General features: G+C 33.0%; 1 protein-coding gene across 1 annotated transcript in view; it reads right to left on the reverse strand.

Annotated features, from left to right (window-relative positions):
* The window catches only part of LOC102041198 (sodium channel protein type 2 subunit alpha-like), a 65,567-nt gene that overhangs the window by 12,763 nt on the left and 34,383 nt on the right, over window positions 1-18,421 (reverse strand). The window contains 6 exon segments of the mRNA XM_014306755.2: window positions 4,287-4,460; window positions 5,454-5,608; window positions 6,204-6,324; window positions 15,160-15,645; window positions 16,535-16,891; window positions 18,151-18,324. Coding sequence (XP_014162230.2) covers window positions 4,287-4,460; window positions 5,454-5,608; window positions 6,204-6,324; window positions 15,160-15,645; window positions 16,535-16,891; window positions 18,151-18,324 — 1,467 coding nt within the window.

The raw sequence follows: 18,421 nt of genomic DNA on the forward strand, positions 1-18,421 counted from the left end.
TCTACGCTGTTTATTTAAAAAGAATAGAAATTCAAGCAACAAATCAACAGTGACAAGTTGTAGAATGCCACCATTCTCATACTTGCTGGAAAGGCAAGAGGTCTTACAAAGACATGGTTAAAAAAGGAATATATTCTATTAAATGTCTATCTATTATGTTTGGATAGGGTTTAACAGTCATATGGAAGCATACTGTTGGTGAAAGATAAAATTTTCAGGAAACTTTAAGGACAAAATAGCCATACTTTCTGTAACTTCATTAAGGTTCAACTTTTCAAACAATTTAAAATTCTGAATACATTAAATTGTTTTATTAACATCTGTCAATATTGTGAATATTTATAAATACTAATAATAACATATAACCACTAATATAAATAATAATATATAACAACGAATAAACAACCTATAAGCACTAACATAAATAATAACATCTAATAAACAGTAATAATATCTATGTACACTAACATTCTATAAACACTAATAATATACTAAATATTGTAGTAGCTATTACAAATATTTATTATAGATATTACTTCTAAGTGAAACAGTTCCTAACAACAATAACCAGGATATTTCAGAAATATGTATTGAAAGAGGTGGTACTATCTCACTTGCCTGGCAAGTCTCTGTTTTGTTTTTTTTTTAATCTTGTAAGTATAGAAAAATATTATGGGATAGATATTAACAGCTGCTCACCTTATATAGCAGTAAGAGCTTTATTATCTACAACACTGTTAAGATCCTGATGCATGTTATTGGAATTTTGTTAAAAGACAATCCACTTAAGTAAGGAGCAATTAATTTACTCCTCAAATGGAACTGAGCTTTAGACAGTGTTAATATGAAAGTAATTAATTTTCTTCAAGCAGTTTTGGAGACCGGAGTGGAGAAAAATCATGCGTTACTCATATTTTATTCATTTCTACCACCAAAAGCCTAGATGACATGTAAATGAACATAGGCATATTTTGATCCTTAAGAAAATCTCTCAAATGTTAATTTCTGTGCCTCAGTTTAAAGAACTCTTCAAAGACTCTACAGAAATAGGAATTCACTGATAATGATAGTACGATTTTGTCCATTATATGAAAAGTTGGTTTCCTATGTTACTTATATCCATAAAGAACAATTAGATGACTCACAAACAAGAGTTACAAGATCCTGTCTAAGAAGGCCAGTCCAAGAGCAAATACAAACCAATTATTCATTGCTATATTGCTATGTATATTATCTAACAGAAAATACTGTTTTAGTGAATTCATATTGCTGGACATTTCAACTGGATTTCATGTCAGAATGTAATTCTTTTTAACAAGGAAAGGATTATTTTATTGCTGTAATGGATAAATGGAACTTGCTGTGATTTATAAGCATATTAAGAAGAAAATCTTACTGATTTTCTTAATCTGTAACTGAAGTCTGTTCACTTACTAGAGGTAAGTATTTTTCAGCTGTTATATTAAATATTTGCATTAATTATTATTAATAATTATCATTAATACAATTTTTTTCCTGTGATGCTACAGGCAGAGGAATCTTGTTTGTCTTTAGTCACCCATAATATGTTCCAGAGATAATAAGAGATGGAATTTTCTGTATTTTTAATAGAATATTCATTTATTCACTCAAATCAACAAGGTACCCAGGCATAACAATAAATCTTAGTGTAAAGACAGTACATTTTATGAATTAAAAATAAATGATTAAACAAATATTTTAAAAATATCTCTTTCACTGGGAGAGTGAGATGTCCTATGAAATTGAACTCACATTAATGGCTCCTTCATTTTATAATTGTCTCCCCAAATTTGCACTGCGCCTTACCTATCTTTCACAAACAAGACCCCTTCCACACTGTTAGGTAGCAGCAGCTCCTGAAAGCCTTCAGTGGCACTGTGTGTATTGGCAGTTCTTAGGTCCTGACTGTAAAATTCTTCAGTACTGTTTGTGCTCCCTATTTCAGATTATTGGCAGCTTTCTTAACATGGTGATAGTGCTGTTATACCATAAACATTAAATTTTTTCTCAAAGAAATACTTTATCTATTGGAAACAATGTGTTTTCCTCTGGACAGTTCATCTGAGATAAAAAGTTTTGCTTGGAATTCTATTGTGTATACAGCTGTTCTGTATTTCTCTGGTGATCTCAGTCTTGTTAACTTAGTCTTCTCTCAGCTGTTCCACCTGTTTTGTTGCCAGTACATGAGAAAGTAAATGTATCTGTAAACTGATAAATAGATTCATGCATGCAGATGCAGTAATTTTAAGAAACTAAAATGCGCTCAAAATGGTAGAAAGATATGTCTCCTAAAATTGAAGGATTGTATGTGCTCATTTGTGTTTTTCTTCTAATATAGACTATCTGTTGCAAAAAAAAAAAAAAGTTTAGAAGCTTAGCGGTGACAGTCCTGCTCAAGATCTTCGGTCAGGCTGTACAGTAGGATGGCATGATAGAGTCTTAAACTGAGATAGGCAGATGTACCAAGAGTCATCTGTCACAGCTGTAAAGTGGCAGAGCTGAAAATTAACATTTCTTAGTGTAATTTTCAAAATCTAATTTAGTGACAATCAGTGAAAGCAACTGTGGCTACTTGTCACAGTGAGAGACTCAGGTGTGTGAGATATTAAAGGTCAAAGCCCTAAAGGACTATCTGTGTTTACTCTTGAATAATTTTAGAGAATGGAATTAAACAATCTGATTAACTTTAGTCACTTCTATTGAAGAAGGAGACATTGGTGTTCTCACTGGCAAAATGCTGCTGAATCACACCTCTTTAAACTGCCAGTTAAAGGCAGTGCAGAGGCTGCTTTTCTATGGGAAGATAACATTAGCTCACATTTCTTTCAAGCGCTGCTGGTGCTAAAGAAATTGCTGAGTTAGCCTTAAACACAGTAAGGCATTTTTTACCTCTTGCTAGAACACTGAAAATAATTCTTCAACAGTAGAAAGTTCCAATCTTATTTATTCATGTTTTTGTTTGTAAAATTATGAACTATGGAAAAAAGTTAGCAACATAAGCTGCTTTACTTATAGTGATGTATTTTTAAGTCTGGAAGCCTGCTCAGATAAGAGTATCTCTGAGGTTAAACTAGGAAATCAGAATATGGCTTAGAATAATCTGGTTAGCTTTAAGATGCAAAAAGAATAATTAAAACATGAGTTGTAGATTATCTAAAAAAAAAAAACAACATTGTTTAACACAATCCTCTAAGAGTGCATCTCTCTACTTCATTAACATCCTCTTAGGAAAACCAGTCACACTGCTTCATTCTAGTGTACATTTTCAGGACAGAGCTAGAGATTAACTGTATAACAAAACTAACTCAGTCTGGTAAGAAAAAAGAGATAATATCTTTTGAATTATGGGCCACTCTAGCTAGGTTTTTTTTCCTGTGGGAGTCACAAATATGATAAATTTATCTATACATATGGAATAAGTATTGAAGAGACCAGAATTTATGCAAATATCTCAAGAAATATGGTAGCATGGGCAGAAATTACTGTAAGTGCACAATTGCCCTCAGATGCCATCTCTCAGTTCCACACTGAGGACATGTATAGGCAATGAACTGGGTCAGATAATGTGTGAGGCAAGAGACCAAAATATTCTGGGAGCAAAACCGGCTTTGATCCCTTCTGACAACATAAGCAAGGCCTTTGCACAGAAGCGTATCACAGCTGGGAAGGCAGCCAAGAAGCCTTGTATTCTCCTCTGTCACAAACCCTTCCAAGAAATAGCTGATTGAGCTATTGCAGATTGTCAGTCCATTAAAACCAATTATTTTTTAGATCAAATAGCCACTGACTTTCTGGTTTTACTAGAAATGATTACAGGATAGTTTTCAGTTAAAGAGTTCTGAGAACTTAGATAAAATCTGGACCAAATGAATTGTTTCATTTGAAAAGCTGAAGTATTCAAAGAAACTTGAACAATGAACTGTCTTATTTTCTAAGGAATAAGGTAGCATGGTCAGAGTTCATTAATGATAGCATGCTTAAAAATTAGGGTTTTTCCTCATAAAATCTCAAGTTTGATATATCGTTTGTATAAAAATATTAACCATGAAGAATGGACAAACTGTTAGGCAGCCATCCTTTTCCTTTTGGCATATGAATGGACTTTATATAACATCTCCAAATCACTGCAGGCCATTACTAATGCAGTGTAACTATAAAATGGGTATTCTTTTTCTATCACATTTATAATATTAATCTAGTACTAATGAATTTTACAACACAGAAACTTTACTGTAGGGAATTTCACAATATTAATTTGTACTTACGTCAACAATCAGGAAGTCCAGCCAGCACCAGGCATTAGTAAAATATATTTGAAAACCATATGCTACCCATTTTAAAAGCATTTCCAAAATGAAAATATACGTAAAAACTTTGTCAGCATATTCCAGCATGGTCTTGATAGTTTTGCGCTGTTCAATATATATGTCTTCAAAAGCCTATAAAAATATATTGACATATTACACCTGTTTCACAGAATATACATGATAAAATTAAGGAATAAAGAATAAAAAATAATTAGAGAAGAGCTACTATTTCCCCTTGTTTTTCTTCATTCTCTTATTTTATATATTTTCCATTTTTAACCATAGTACTAATTGGAGCAATAGGAGACCCGTCTGGAGTTGAAAAAAATTTTTTAAAAAATTCTATTTTACTAATGAATGAAGAAAGAAACTCACCACTTTTTTTTTTTTTAATCCTCTGTGGTATTTAAGAAACTTTCACATAGACACAAAACCCCCCCTTTTCTTATATATCTGTTACAGATATTTATATTGCTTTCTAGAAAGCAATTAGATAAAACTTATGGCTAAAAAATCAAATTAAAAAGCAACATGTTTGCTAGAATGTACAACTATGCACATTGATATTGTAGCAAATGTTCAGCTTGAGTGAAGCTGGAAAGTTGTGTAATGCAAATCTTTTTGGATAGTGGTTGTTACATTTAATTTGCTGCTGCAGTCTTCTATATCTCCTGCCTTCAAAATAGGAATAGAACGAAGTAATTATTCCATTTTTTAGTATAGTCTTTCACAAGCAAAATTCAAGAAGTATATCAGACTAGGAGGAATTAAAGACTTAAACTCATATATTTAGCTATATATTCACAGTTAACAATAGCCCTTTGTACTCAAATCTCTTGACAAACATGTTGAAAATTGGCAGGCAATTTAAACTTTGAGGAGTTACGCTGTCTTAAAGGAAATGGCACCATTTCATAGAGGCAAGACAAAAGCATGACTAAAAATGTGGATATGAAATGTATCACACTTTTTCAAGTTTGGGTCAAGTTTCATTCCATTCTGGAACCATGAAATGTAGGGAGTTTTATACAGCTACAAGCAAAGCAAGTCTTTCTGAAGCAAATTTGATTTTTGCTCCTAAAAGATCTCAAAATACTTCATCATCTGCAATTTTGTTCTACTTACTAGTGCTCCACTGCTGAGGAGAATCATGAATACAATGAAAGTCTCAAACCAGTTGTGCTCAACTATGCTGTAGCAGGTTTTTCTAAGATTCCACCAAGTTTTTCCTTTGCCATCTTCTATACTTACTTGACAACATGGAAATTTCTGTACACAACCTGCATTACATTAAGAAATGTTAGTATCCAAAAGCCAATTACTTCAAAGTCAATATTTACTGTAGTATATATTATTAGCAGCTTTTACTAATTTTATATGGTTTTTAAAAACTAAATGGAATGATGATTAGGCTATCACATCACACAGGATGATGAATATCTGAATTAAGAAAACTAATCTGGAGAGAAACTAGACTATGGTATACTTAATTATGAAAGAAGTCAATCAAAAAAAATCAGTATTTTTGACTGTTAGCATGTAACTGTTCTATTTGATGATGGAGTCACACAAAAATTTATTTCTTCCAAATTTCAAGGGCCCTTTCACATAGCTGAAAAGCATTTTACCAATAGAAAATTTAAGGAAGTTTCTTAGTTATAAGCTGTATGCAGTGGCCAGATATATGAAGTTACTCAAAGCCTAGGGAAACCTTGTTTTTTTCATCTGATTTCCACCATTCTGGGCTAAAAATATTTTCTTTTGATTTTTGAGGACATGAAGGTACACCATATTTGAAACCTTCAAGAACCTAAATGTGCTGAGTAACACTGTCATTTTAGTAATACAACTCTAAGTCAACAGTTATTCTACAACCTTCAGTAAAACAGGCTTCTGGTTCAAGAGCTTCTTCACTTTCAATTTCTGCTTGCTCGCCCTCTCCAGGAGGAGCAATATCAACAGTGCTGCCTTCTGATGAGCTTGATGCATTTAGTTTCTGTAAGTAAAGTTCCACAGAACAATTTTTTCTCATTAGATACATATTCTGTAAAAAATTGGTACTGAATCAAATCATGCCAGCCTAACTTTTAAAGAATGACAAATTTATAAATATGCATTATTAAAAGTAAAACCACAGTAATGACATGTAAATTTTATAATTCTGTTTCTCAGACATAGTGTTTGTAAATTGTTTCCAGTTGACAGTACTGTTGTACTGTTGTAATTTTTTCATCCAAAATACTTTCTCCTTGACTGTGAAATAAAGCTTGTAATCAGAAAGCAACGTTAAAGAAATCATGGCAGTGAAATTCGTCTGATCTATCACATGTAGCAGTTGTACACAGGAATTTCACAAGGGATGTAAAATGCACCTCTCACTTAAATACTTTAAATTGTGCAGGTACTGATGTAACAAGAGGGCATTCCAGCACTGAGTTGTGCTTTTAGCTAAGCAGAACTGATCATGTCCTTTGACCTTTGGAGGAAGGTCATGTTTAGAAAGTATGAAGACCTTTCTACACAATTTTGTTGACAGAGTGCTTAATATCAACTACTTTTCACATTTCGTTTTCAAGATAGTGATATTTTTAGACCAGGAAAATTCCCTACTGTTTAGAATTTGCAACAAATAATAAACAGTAACTTTTTTCTTGAAAGAGGCACTTCCATGTATTCTCTTCTTCTTTGGAGACACTGCTGAAAATTAAAACTAGTTATTTAACTCTTCAGTTGAAACCCAGTCTCTTCAGGAAAATGTATCAGCAGCTAGGGCCTTTTCTGCCAGAAATGAAGTGGCACATATATCTTAATACAGCTTCGTAAGGAATTATTTCCACATGTTTAACTTTTACATGATGTGAATGAAGTTTTATACAAAAATCATGTTGAATGATGGATAATTTCAGGGATAATTTTCAAGAAGCTGCCTTTTGCACACACAATATGTAGTCAATATAAGTTCTATCAGACCTCAGGTCCCATGGTTGTTGCTGCATTGTGACCAAAAATACTGTGTTTCACTTCTCATATTGCACTTCCTCTATGATTTCTGAAATTTATATATGTAAAATAGTTCCAGCCATGTTGCCTCTAAATGGAGTAATTTTATTACTGGTCATGTAAATCTGTGAGTCTGAGTTAAAATACTGTGTATCTCATTGTGAGAATATTTTAAATTTCACTTTCTCTATTACATTTACAACCAAAATACCCAGTAATGTACACTATATTAAATATTATTAGCGCACCAACTTATTATCCACACATAAGGCTGTCTCTCTTTTAAAGGTAATACTTGTGAATTAACTCTCTTATTGTATATCACGGAAATACCAAGGAATATGAAACCTTCCTTTGGAATGATAGGCAGTTTCTTCATTAAATAAAACTGAAATATTGTAAAAATAATTTTCTGTCGCATTCAACTTAGGAAAAGTAAAATTAATTCATGGCCTGATCCATCATCATTAAATAAATTACTGACTTAATAGTAGCAAGATAAAGGTTCATAGTAGGCATCCATTATAAATCTAAAAGTGCAAATTTTTAACTGCATCTTCCCATGTAAACTCTGCTGCAGATAGTTCTGTCAGCATAGTTGCTAACACCAAGTGACAGAAGTGCAATTTATAACTGGTACAAACAAAAACTACTATAATTATTTTCAGTAATTTTCACATAAAGCATTCTCTTAATTATTTTTCATATAATCTCAAACAATGGCATTATTAAGAGAAAAACATCATTACTTAATAAAACTCCTCTTCTTTGCTTCAAGACCCTAAATTAGGAAAGAACCAATACATTTTAAATAAGGTGACATTAATGATATTCTTTCTAGCAATAAAGCTAATAAAACTAATAGGAAGCTCAAGATACATGATGGATTAGCACAATCTTCTTATCAGCTCATAAATGTGATTATCAGCCTCTAGAACACACCATGCCCTGTAAATATTTATTTGCATCTTCAATGATATCACATTTTCCTTTTTAAGGAAACATTTGAAAGCAATTGCTTATGATGCAGCATTCTCAAGGCCTGAATCAGCAAAACAACATGCTTGACTAGAGCAGAAGCCTGAGCAATACTGTGGAAATCACACACAAAAATAAAAGAAACAATCAGACTACCTCAGTGGGATTATATTTTTCTGAAAACAGTATTATAAATATTATTGTGTAGGATATAAAAGAAAAAAATGCTTCATCACCCACCCAGATACTTGGTTAATGTAAGTATAATCAGCCTCCATAATGTTCTTTCAGAGCAGTGCATCTCTTATCAACAGCTTCGACCATTAAAACAAGCTTTGACCAACAGCGTGTTAATGTGCCCATTTACAAGAAAACGCATTCACTTAAGACCCAGTCTTGCTCTCATTTGATTCAATTCTAAATTTGAATAAGAGCAGGAGCAGGCTACTGAAGTTTTAAGCTGTACAAACGGCTTCATGATTCAAGTGACAATAAAATAAAAGGATTCAGCCATTACAAATTGCCTTTAGTAATTCAGCCATGTGGTTTTATCCTTTCAGTCTTGAAAGCTGCACTGTAATTGAGTGAAAAAATATAAAATAATGGAGATTGATGATTCCAAAGTGATTCTAAACTGCCTTTAAATCTCAGATCTTATGACCTTTGACTTTATATAATGTTAAGAATGTAATTTTAAAATCTCTCTCCTTAGAGTTTTATTCAGTGTTTGAAGCATATCTTGGTTTAAAATTTGTTCATTAAAATCTGAGAATTTTCAGAATACCCACCAATATTAATGTTTTTGGCATCTCTGGGCAATTTAGACCACAATAGGTAGATCATGCCACACTATAATCAAGTAAATAAAATTAACTACTTGGTGATCCTTTTGAAGCCAGCGAAACTCTGCTTGAAGGAAACACTTTCAATCCTACTACAGGACTGAAATCTCAAATCTCCTCCAAATTTTGATGTCTTGTTTTACTAGAATAATTTAACCTCCTTAGTTTCACATAACTTTGGCTCCTCTGCTATAATTGCTGTCACTATTCCTGAAGGCTCTGCCAATTACTCATCAATGGCATGTTTGCCTATAATGAAAAAAAATCCCTAGGATAAATAGATATAAGTGCAATTTTATAAAAATGGTGCTGACTACTCCCTAGACTTTCTAATTTACACAAATAAGTCCCCCTACTCATTTATGGAATGATATTGTGAAACACATTCCAAACACCACTATTTATAAAAGGGTTTAAGAAAAGAGAAGTTGTAAAATGTTTAGCTTTTGATAGTTCTTTAGGGAGAGTTATTTGCTAGGTATAATTTTAGCAATTATGAAACTGTTTGCTTTGCTTCAAGTTTATAAAACTCAAGATATGCACTGTCCAAATGAATATAGCGTGTAGTTGGTAGCATCTTGAAGATCTGTATTACAGTGCATTTTAGATTTAAAAGTATAACTGTAATTTTTAGATCAGTAGCTACTGCAATAATTCAAATGTTATTCACTAAGGAGTTGGACTCATGGCAGAAATTATTTCAAAATCATTTAACACATTTCATTGAATATTTACATTTATAAGGGCTGAATCAAAAAGGGTTGTTTTTATTTTTTAAAAACTATGCATGCTCCCTTTTTCTTTAGCTTCTTTAGCATAAAACATTCCAGTACTTTTATGATCCATACTTCAAAACCTGAAGAGCATGCAGTTATTGCTAAATACTGTATTTAAATATTCAGAAAAACCATTAGCAGAGTTAAAAAATGTATGTTGGGTTTGCCAATCCCACCTGACCATGCTGTGACGCGAGTCCCATGACTCAGCAGAGAGCAGCTGTGCATGTTTCTACTCTTGCAATGGATAGGGAAGGTACATAGCTGAATAGCATGCAGGCCAGTCAAAATCCATTAAAAAGTGATTATATATATATATACATATATATGTATAACTTGCTTAGGTAACCTGTGTGAAAGTGGTGACACGTTGCTCTACCTGGTTAAAAAGCACCAGAGCTGCATTCTTGATTGCTCCAGCTTGGTTTTACCCCTGTGAGAAGTAAGAATGGTAGGTAGTGAAGTTCAATACACAGGATCACTAGTTTTTCTCTTTTTGGAATCTCTAATTCAAACATGGCTTTAACACAATTAAAACATAATTATTAATATTTTATTATTAGCTGGAAAAAGGGTAATACATACCAACTGAAATGTTCAACAAACTTTTCTACAGAACTTGTTAGTTTATTTTAGAGAAATTAGAAATATAGAAGCTAGAACTACTAATCTGCGCACAAAAATTTTGATTCATAAATAAAAGTGGAATTAATCAAATTAACAAAGACACGGTTAGCAGATCTGGAAACTATTCCTGTATTTATATAGTCCTCAGTGCTTATTAATTAAAATTTTAAGGGTTACATTTATTTCATGTCCTAGTCATTGTTTAACTGACTATGTGATTACCTCTTTTATTTGAAAAATATGTACATACAGGAAGCAAAATACTTTGAAGATGTATGCCTTCCCATTCCTCCTTCACCCTCTAATAATAGTAGAGCTCCTAGATCTTGATGAAAATAAACATCTTTAATTTCGCTTCAACTCAAATGTGATGAATTATCACATTGTGTAAAGTTTATAGTTCAGATTTAGTATGCTATAGACTTCTGAATCTATAATCTTTATCTCATTGTTTCAAAAGAGGATTGTATCAGTGCCTGGACAGTGGAATGTCCGTGTATCCAGAGATATGGTTTAAGTCATTAGCCACAGCTAGTCTATAACTTAAATAATTTGTCACTTCTGAAGATACTGTCCCAGAACTAGTCAGTTTTAGAAAAAAATGTCTATTGCTGGACATTTTAAACATGATAAAAAAATCCAACAAATTGATGAAGTCCTGCTGAGTCTGTTTTGGCTAAGACATTTCTTGAAGCCCTGTGAAGATGCTTATCTTTTGGGAATGCAATAACTCTGTTCTTGTCTTTTTCATTTCAGCTAGACAAAAAGGCTCTGATGAAGCCAATCAGAAAACTGAATTTATTGTTTTCAAAATTCAGTACATTTGATGATGAAGGATATATTTAATTTTATCAAAATTTGTTGTGATCATCAAAAGTCTATTGAGTAGCCTTATTTCTCCAATCTAAATTTGTATCTACTGTACTTACACTGTAGATAGAAAGGTTTTTGGAATTGTGAATGACTGAGGCCTGTAGGTATATGTATTTCTTTAGTTGAAAAATAAGTTTTCCATAACTGAGAAATATATTTGAAATTATTTTCCATGTTGAAATGTAAAACTATATTTATAAAGCTGTCAATCAGCTCTAACAAACAGTTCTTAAGTTGTGTACAATATACAATAGTTAGGAGTCTTAATTTTTGCAAGATTAGTATATTCACTCATTTCACAATAAAACCAGCATCCACATGCTAATGTTAAAACCCACCGAATTATCCCCTTCTGCTATTTCTAATTTTTTTATCTTCAAAGGTAATGATCTTGAGTATCTTTTCTTCAGAGCAGAAATCTGTTTCTTTTCTGATGATTATCTCATTGGGTATTGCACTTTTCTGATAATTAAAAAAAATCCTCCTTCAATGTATCAATGAAATGTTCACTTCTTGCAGGTATTTTCAGCCAATTATTCCTCTAAAGCAGTAACTTTATAATATTGTTCATCCAAAAAGAGGTGTCCTCAAATTTCTAGTTATATGTATTAGAAATTGCAATCAGGTTCCAGAATAGGTTCTGGCAGATTTTGGAAGTGATTAACTTGCAAATTAATTAGAAAGGGTTTCCATGAAAGCATGAAAAGGTGGGGGGGGTGGTGGGGGGGAAGTAAAGAGCTAGCCTTCAAAACAAAGATCGATGGCTGGAGTTATTTTCTGCTATAGTGTGTATGATTAAAAAAAATAGGAAATATTACAATTTGTTCCTCACTCACCCACAATTACAATGTCTATAGTAATTACTTGCTCCTGGTATATTACTCAGGAAAGCACAGGCTATGCCGCTCTTCTAGCATAACAGACTTCAAATAATCATTCTGCTCCTAACATCAGTGACAGTCAGTAAGATACTGGAGGAAAAAATATTCATTTTACAGTTCCTGTGCAGATCTAGCTTTCCACAGCTCTGTGGTTAAATAAAATGTTATTATAGGAGATACCTACTCAGGTATTTTAAGTGCTACGTGCTGCCACAGTTAAGGCAGGGAAAGTTCTGCCCCATCTCTTACCCCTCCTTTTGCAGACCAGGCCTTCTAGCAGGAATGTTTTCTCAGTGGGACCCCTTGAGAGGCAAAACAAAGCAAGTGATGGTGTACTGTTCTAGAGAGGTAACTTAAACACTGCACCAATGTACTCTTATATTCCTCAAAAGACAATCAGAAGGCAGCAAAAGATTCAGCAGTACTCTTGACTTCATAGGAGAAGATTGGGAAACTTCACAAATCCCTGTCACACGCCAGAACTTCCAAATCCATTGGATTTTTATGCATACAGTAAAATAACCCCACTTTATTCTTTCCATAGAAATCATCCAGAAGGAATGGAATAAGGAATCCAGAGGAGAAAGTGAAATTAATACAGAATTCACAATTTTCAGTATACTGTCTGATTAGATACTGTTCACAATATGCCCATTTGCACTGTATGAATACATGTAAGGCAGTTAAACAATAGAGTTGTGTGTGAGCAGAACTTGATGGGAGTATTATTGTTTCAGTTTCCCAATGGTATTGACTACTACAGTCTATGAAAATACTGAAGCAGCATAGAAGTCCTAAACCTATCTTAACCCTATTGAAAATTTCTCCACAATTTCTTAATATAAATACCATCCATCATTTACTGCTGGATTTCCTACAGCCACCTGGAATTTTCACTGTCAAATTGCTTATTAATTAGTTTCTCTTCCTGAAGAGATATAGATACCAGTCCATTAAAAAAGAGCAAAATCTCTTTTGATTTATTACTGTCCAGAAACTTCAGGGTGGCCTTAGAAGATAAAGATATGATGCCTGGGGTTGAACAGAGCAATTGACTTGTGAAAGTCACCTTGAAATTGGCATTCAGAAGTTGTCAGCACATCAAGAAGGGCTTTTACTCCATTTTTTTGGGGTGCACATACATCACATATTCACCCAGAAAGCAGAGGAGTTTCTGCCTTTGCACTGCATTTAGTTTTTTCCTCAGCTGTTCTGATAGAATATACAGCAGTACATTGTGAACTGAGCCATTCAATCTCCCTTACAGGAGAAATAAACCAATAATACCTCTGGCACGACCAGTGACCTAACTTCTCTGAGGCAAAGTGGCAAAGACTAGCCAGGTGTGGATGGGAACTTCCCAAGTTCCTTCAGTGCAGAGGCTAACATGTCATGTAACTACAAATTCAGTATCTGCACAGCCCCCCAGCATCCTAATACATACTACAAACCTTTTAAAATTAACATTCAGGAAATTTTTAGGCTTGTAACTTGACAGAGTTAATAGGAAGGCACTCATTACTGTATTTATCAAAGTTAGCCACAAGGACAGAAGAAAATGTATAGTGTAATGTCATTTAAAAAAACATCAGAATATATGAAAGGACATAAAAAACTTTGCAAAAGGTTCATTGGAAATGAAAACCAAATTTAATTAGATCAGCTTATATGAAAAACACTTGAATCTCAGACCCAGAATCACTCTGAATGTTTTGGGGTTTTTTTAGTACTAGTTGATCTCTTATTTTACACTGCTTTACATTTCCTGTCTCTTGTATTCTAAATTTACCATGGATAAGCACTACTGCTGTACTGTCTTATACATCTGCATTGAAACTGTTTGTCTCATAACTGAGCAACTCAGAACATCTTGCTCGTCATCTTAAAATTGTTACACAAAGCAACATTTTTTGCAGGTGCAAATAAACACACACTCTTGATGTTCTTTAGCAAAACCTTCATAGCATGATTAACTGCCTCCTGGCTATGCATCAATGTAATATGGTGAAGTTTGATATTGCTGAGGAATACATCATTATTGCAAATATGCCAGATATACAGCTATGATAAAGTCGTGAATGCAGGGCTTCTTTATAGGAGAGCTTTCTTCAGGGTAAACAATCCCTTTTTGACTAAGGAGTTACTACATAATATCACAGCTTCTAATCTAATGGAAAACAAATTTATCCATGGTTCCTGATCCCTTAAACCTCAATGTTCCTAAATTTCTAATGGCACTGAATATAATTAGATTCTGCCAATGCATTTATTAGCTTGTCATTGATCACTACCCCAATATACAAAGTTTTCCTCGGATACCATTAGCACCTGTTCACAATCACTTCTGGTACTTCAGCCACTTAGATTTTGAAACACATGGCATTGGTTTTTTAGACCAACTTCTGCCACTTTGCACAATAATAACAGCATAACAACTTCAAGTAAGCTGTTTCTGCATGCATCTGTGTTACAAGGTCATTCTGCCTTCTACCCTTACTCCATACATTCTTATCACATGTAGGTACTACAGAAAAAATGCTTTATCAAGTTTTTACTAGTCCTAAAACCTCATAAAACTGTGAAAGAAATATTAATATTTAAAATAAAATATATTCCAAATTTTAATAAACAAAATACTAAAAATGTAAACTCTAAGGATCCTCTACTATACCATTATATATTTTTTCTTTAATAATACATAAAATTTTAAAACATAAAATATATTTACATGGGATATTAAAGTTTTGAAGAAATTCTAAATATGTAATTAAAACATGTAAATGCATGACTAAGTCATACATTTAATACTTTTAAGATATGAAATTTAATGCTTTTAATATATGAAAAATCCTACCTGTTTGCTTTCTTCCATATCAGATTCACTGCTAAATTCTTCTGTATTTAAATTTTCAAAATCTGATTCTCCAAGTGCAATGGGCACTGTCACAGTGAGGCCTGGGTTGTTTATGAATGACATGTAATCATTTTCATCAATTACATATTTTTCCACACTGCTGCCTGTGCCTACACCACTGGTGGTTCCATTCCCGTCTTTGAGATAATTCAGATCTTTGCTTATTTCAACTGCAGTATGATTGGAAATGCAGCTGTCTTTCTTGTTGTTTAGCTCTTCAAGTGCTTTGATTTCCTCTAAAGATTTCTGCTTTCTAACGAAGGCTTTTCGGATGAACTCCTGTATCTTTTTTTTAACATAATCTATGCCTTTCTGAATCCTTGCCACAGCAATCTGGAGATTGTTCATTTCATTATCGTCGTCTGTAGCAGCAAGGTTGTCTGAACTAAATGAGCTCAGCAGCAAGGCCAGAAATAGGTTCAATACCTAAAAGATGAGAGAATACAGCTATGTAGTAAATACAATCATATCAGAAGTGTTAAATTTGGCAGTGCTAGGTTAACAGTTGTACTTGATCATCTCAAAGGCCTTTTCCAATGTAAATGATTCTATGATTCTAAAAAAATCAGTAGAGCAGGTTGCAGATCATAAATAACTTTTTGGGGCTCTGCACATTTTTTGCTGGTAAAATGTCAAGATTGCAAGGTCAGGTAAATGACTAAGATACAAACATTTTGAATTCTATTTTATAAAAATTTAAATCATGTTAAAAATATCAGTAAAGGAAGAGAATTTAGACAGGAATTTTGACTACAAATTTTAACAGGAGAAAAAATTAAAAATAAAGTAGAAGTCTAAATGGTGCATCCCTTTTGTAACAGTTATTTCTAGGAAATTCTCATCAATTCAATATTTTCCAACTGAAAATTTGCATTTTAAGTTGTCAGCATGAATTTAAACTTGTCTATAAGCATTTCTTGTACAATCTTGAGTTAGAAGCTTTTTAATGCCTTTTTAAGGCATGACAAATCACTCCAGGTTTCATTTTTGTTTTTATACATAAACAATCCAGAAAGTTCAGTACTAAAAATTAAACAGCACCTCTAAATAAGCTCCAGCACTCCCATGATAGTATGTTGGAGTTGACATTTTGGTTTCCTTCTAAGTGCTTGTACCCATAGTAAGAGTACTTCAGTGTATAGAAACGTATGAAAAAGAGGAAAAGGGAATCTTCAAATTATTTTACCCAAAATTTAGCACATTCAGATTAATTTTTAAATTCCAAGCAGAAGGATGCCAAACATTTTCATTGCCTAGCTGGAAGTCCTGAACATCTGCATCAGAGTTAATGTTAAAAAAAATGTTCATCACGTACCACTAGGTTTCCAATCACCATGACTAGCATGAAAACAATAAGGCACATGGTTTGGCCTGCAACCTCCATGCAGTCCCACATGGTTTCTATCCATTCTCCACACAGCACTCGGAATACAATCAGGAAAGAGTGGAAAAAGTCGTGCATGTGCCAGCGAGGGAGCACACAGTCACTGGAGATCTTGCAGACACATTCCTTGTAGCTCTTCCCAAAGAGCTGCATCCCAACCACAGCGAAAATGAACACAATGATGGCCAGCACCAGGGTCAGATTCCCCAGAGCTCCCACTGAGTTGCCAATAATCTTAATCAGCATATTTAGAGTTGGCCAAGATTTTGCCAATTTGAAAACTCGAAGCTGCAAAACAAAAACATAGATGAACATTTAGTGTTAGTTACAAAATAGAAGCTAGGTCCAAGTTGTTTAGCTGAGCATACCAATTTCTGTAGATTAATTTGTTCTTCAGTAGTACCCCATTATTATTTTAATATAAAGCAGGGATCATGGAGTATTTGTCAAACATGCATTGTTTATCATTTCATTTCAGTGATACACATAGTAAAAAAAAGTAATAATTTGTATTCGTATGACATTTTATTTTACTATTTTTAAACGTCCATTTACAGGTTATTCTTGAACAATTCTTAAAGACATTTTAGAAGTTTCTACATTTTTCATCACCATCACTACATCTTTGCTGGCTTAGTTCCACATTCCCTCAGCACCACATTAGGCCTTCCATGCTTAGATAGAGGCCATTTTTTTAAGCAAAAACCTAGGTTGATACAGACATTGCAATGTCCATTCAAATCATAAATATTAACTTAAAAGTAATATTCATTACCCAATCTATTAGGTTATGTGAAATTGGGTACCATTGCAAGTAGTGCTGAATAAGTCAGTTCTTCCTGCTCTAGGAAGATAAGGTGTATTAGGAGATAAGGTTTTCAAGTAATGTGGTAGCTACTGGTAATAAAGGCTTTAAAATGATTAATCTTGTGCCTCTAGTAAACATATTTATAAACTAGTTTGTGCACAATACTAGTTGCTATAAAAAAAGTACATTTCTAGTAGAAGCTCAATAATATTTCGATTTAAATGTTAACTTAAAGTCAGCTTGTTATGATTCTGTTATATGTAATGGAGTGACTAAAAGTTTATTGTTGGTGCTCATTAAAATAAATGTGAAGAGAGTATCTGCTTACGTTCTTTACAAGTACCACAAAGTAATGTTCACAATATAAAGACTAAAAATGTTATGATTATTTGTGCTGGGGACAATATGTATGTTTTCACAGATATTCAGCTTTTATTATTCTTAATGAAATCATTGTAAAGATCCACAAAATTCTTAAAAGGTAGCAATTAGTGTTATGTTGGCAAAGGATACCAGTTGGATAGAAGATTGATAGGATAATTTGATACTAAAAGGTATCAAACACCTTAAATTTTTACTTACCAAACATGGCTTGCAAATTAGGCACATATGAAAAATAATGAGAGTCATTAAATACATAATATATATTTACAAAACATGGTAGTTATTGCAGGCACCAGCACTTTTATTTCTTGAGTGAGATAATTGCATGCAAATGTTTAATTGTCAAGGAATTTACCAATCTGAATGACCGAAGAACAGATAATCCTTCAACATTTGCAAGACCAAGCTCCATCAAACTAAGGCTAACGATAATACCATCAAAAATATTCCAGCCTTCTTGGAAATAATAGTAAGGGTCCATGGCAATAATCTTTAGTACCATTTCTGCTGTAAATATCCCAGTGAATACCTAAAACAAAATGAATGAATTGTTATCAGAAATTTATACACCTGAGGAATTTTTTCTAATCCAATGAGTTCTCTTACGTGTTACTATAAAAAACAAC

Source organism: Geospiza fortis, unplaced genomic scaffold (assembly GCF_000277835.1).
Source record: "Geospiza fortis unplaced genomic scaffold, GeoFor_1.0 scaffold112, whole genome shotgun sequence".
Classification (NCBI taxonomy): Eukaryota; Metazoa; Chordata; class Aves; order Passeriformes; family Thraupidae; genus Geospiza; species Geospiza fortis.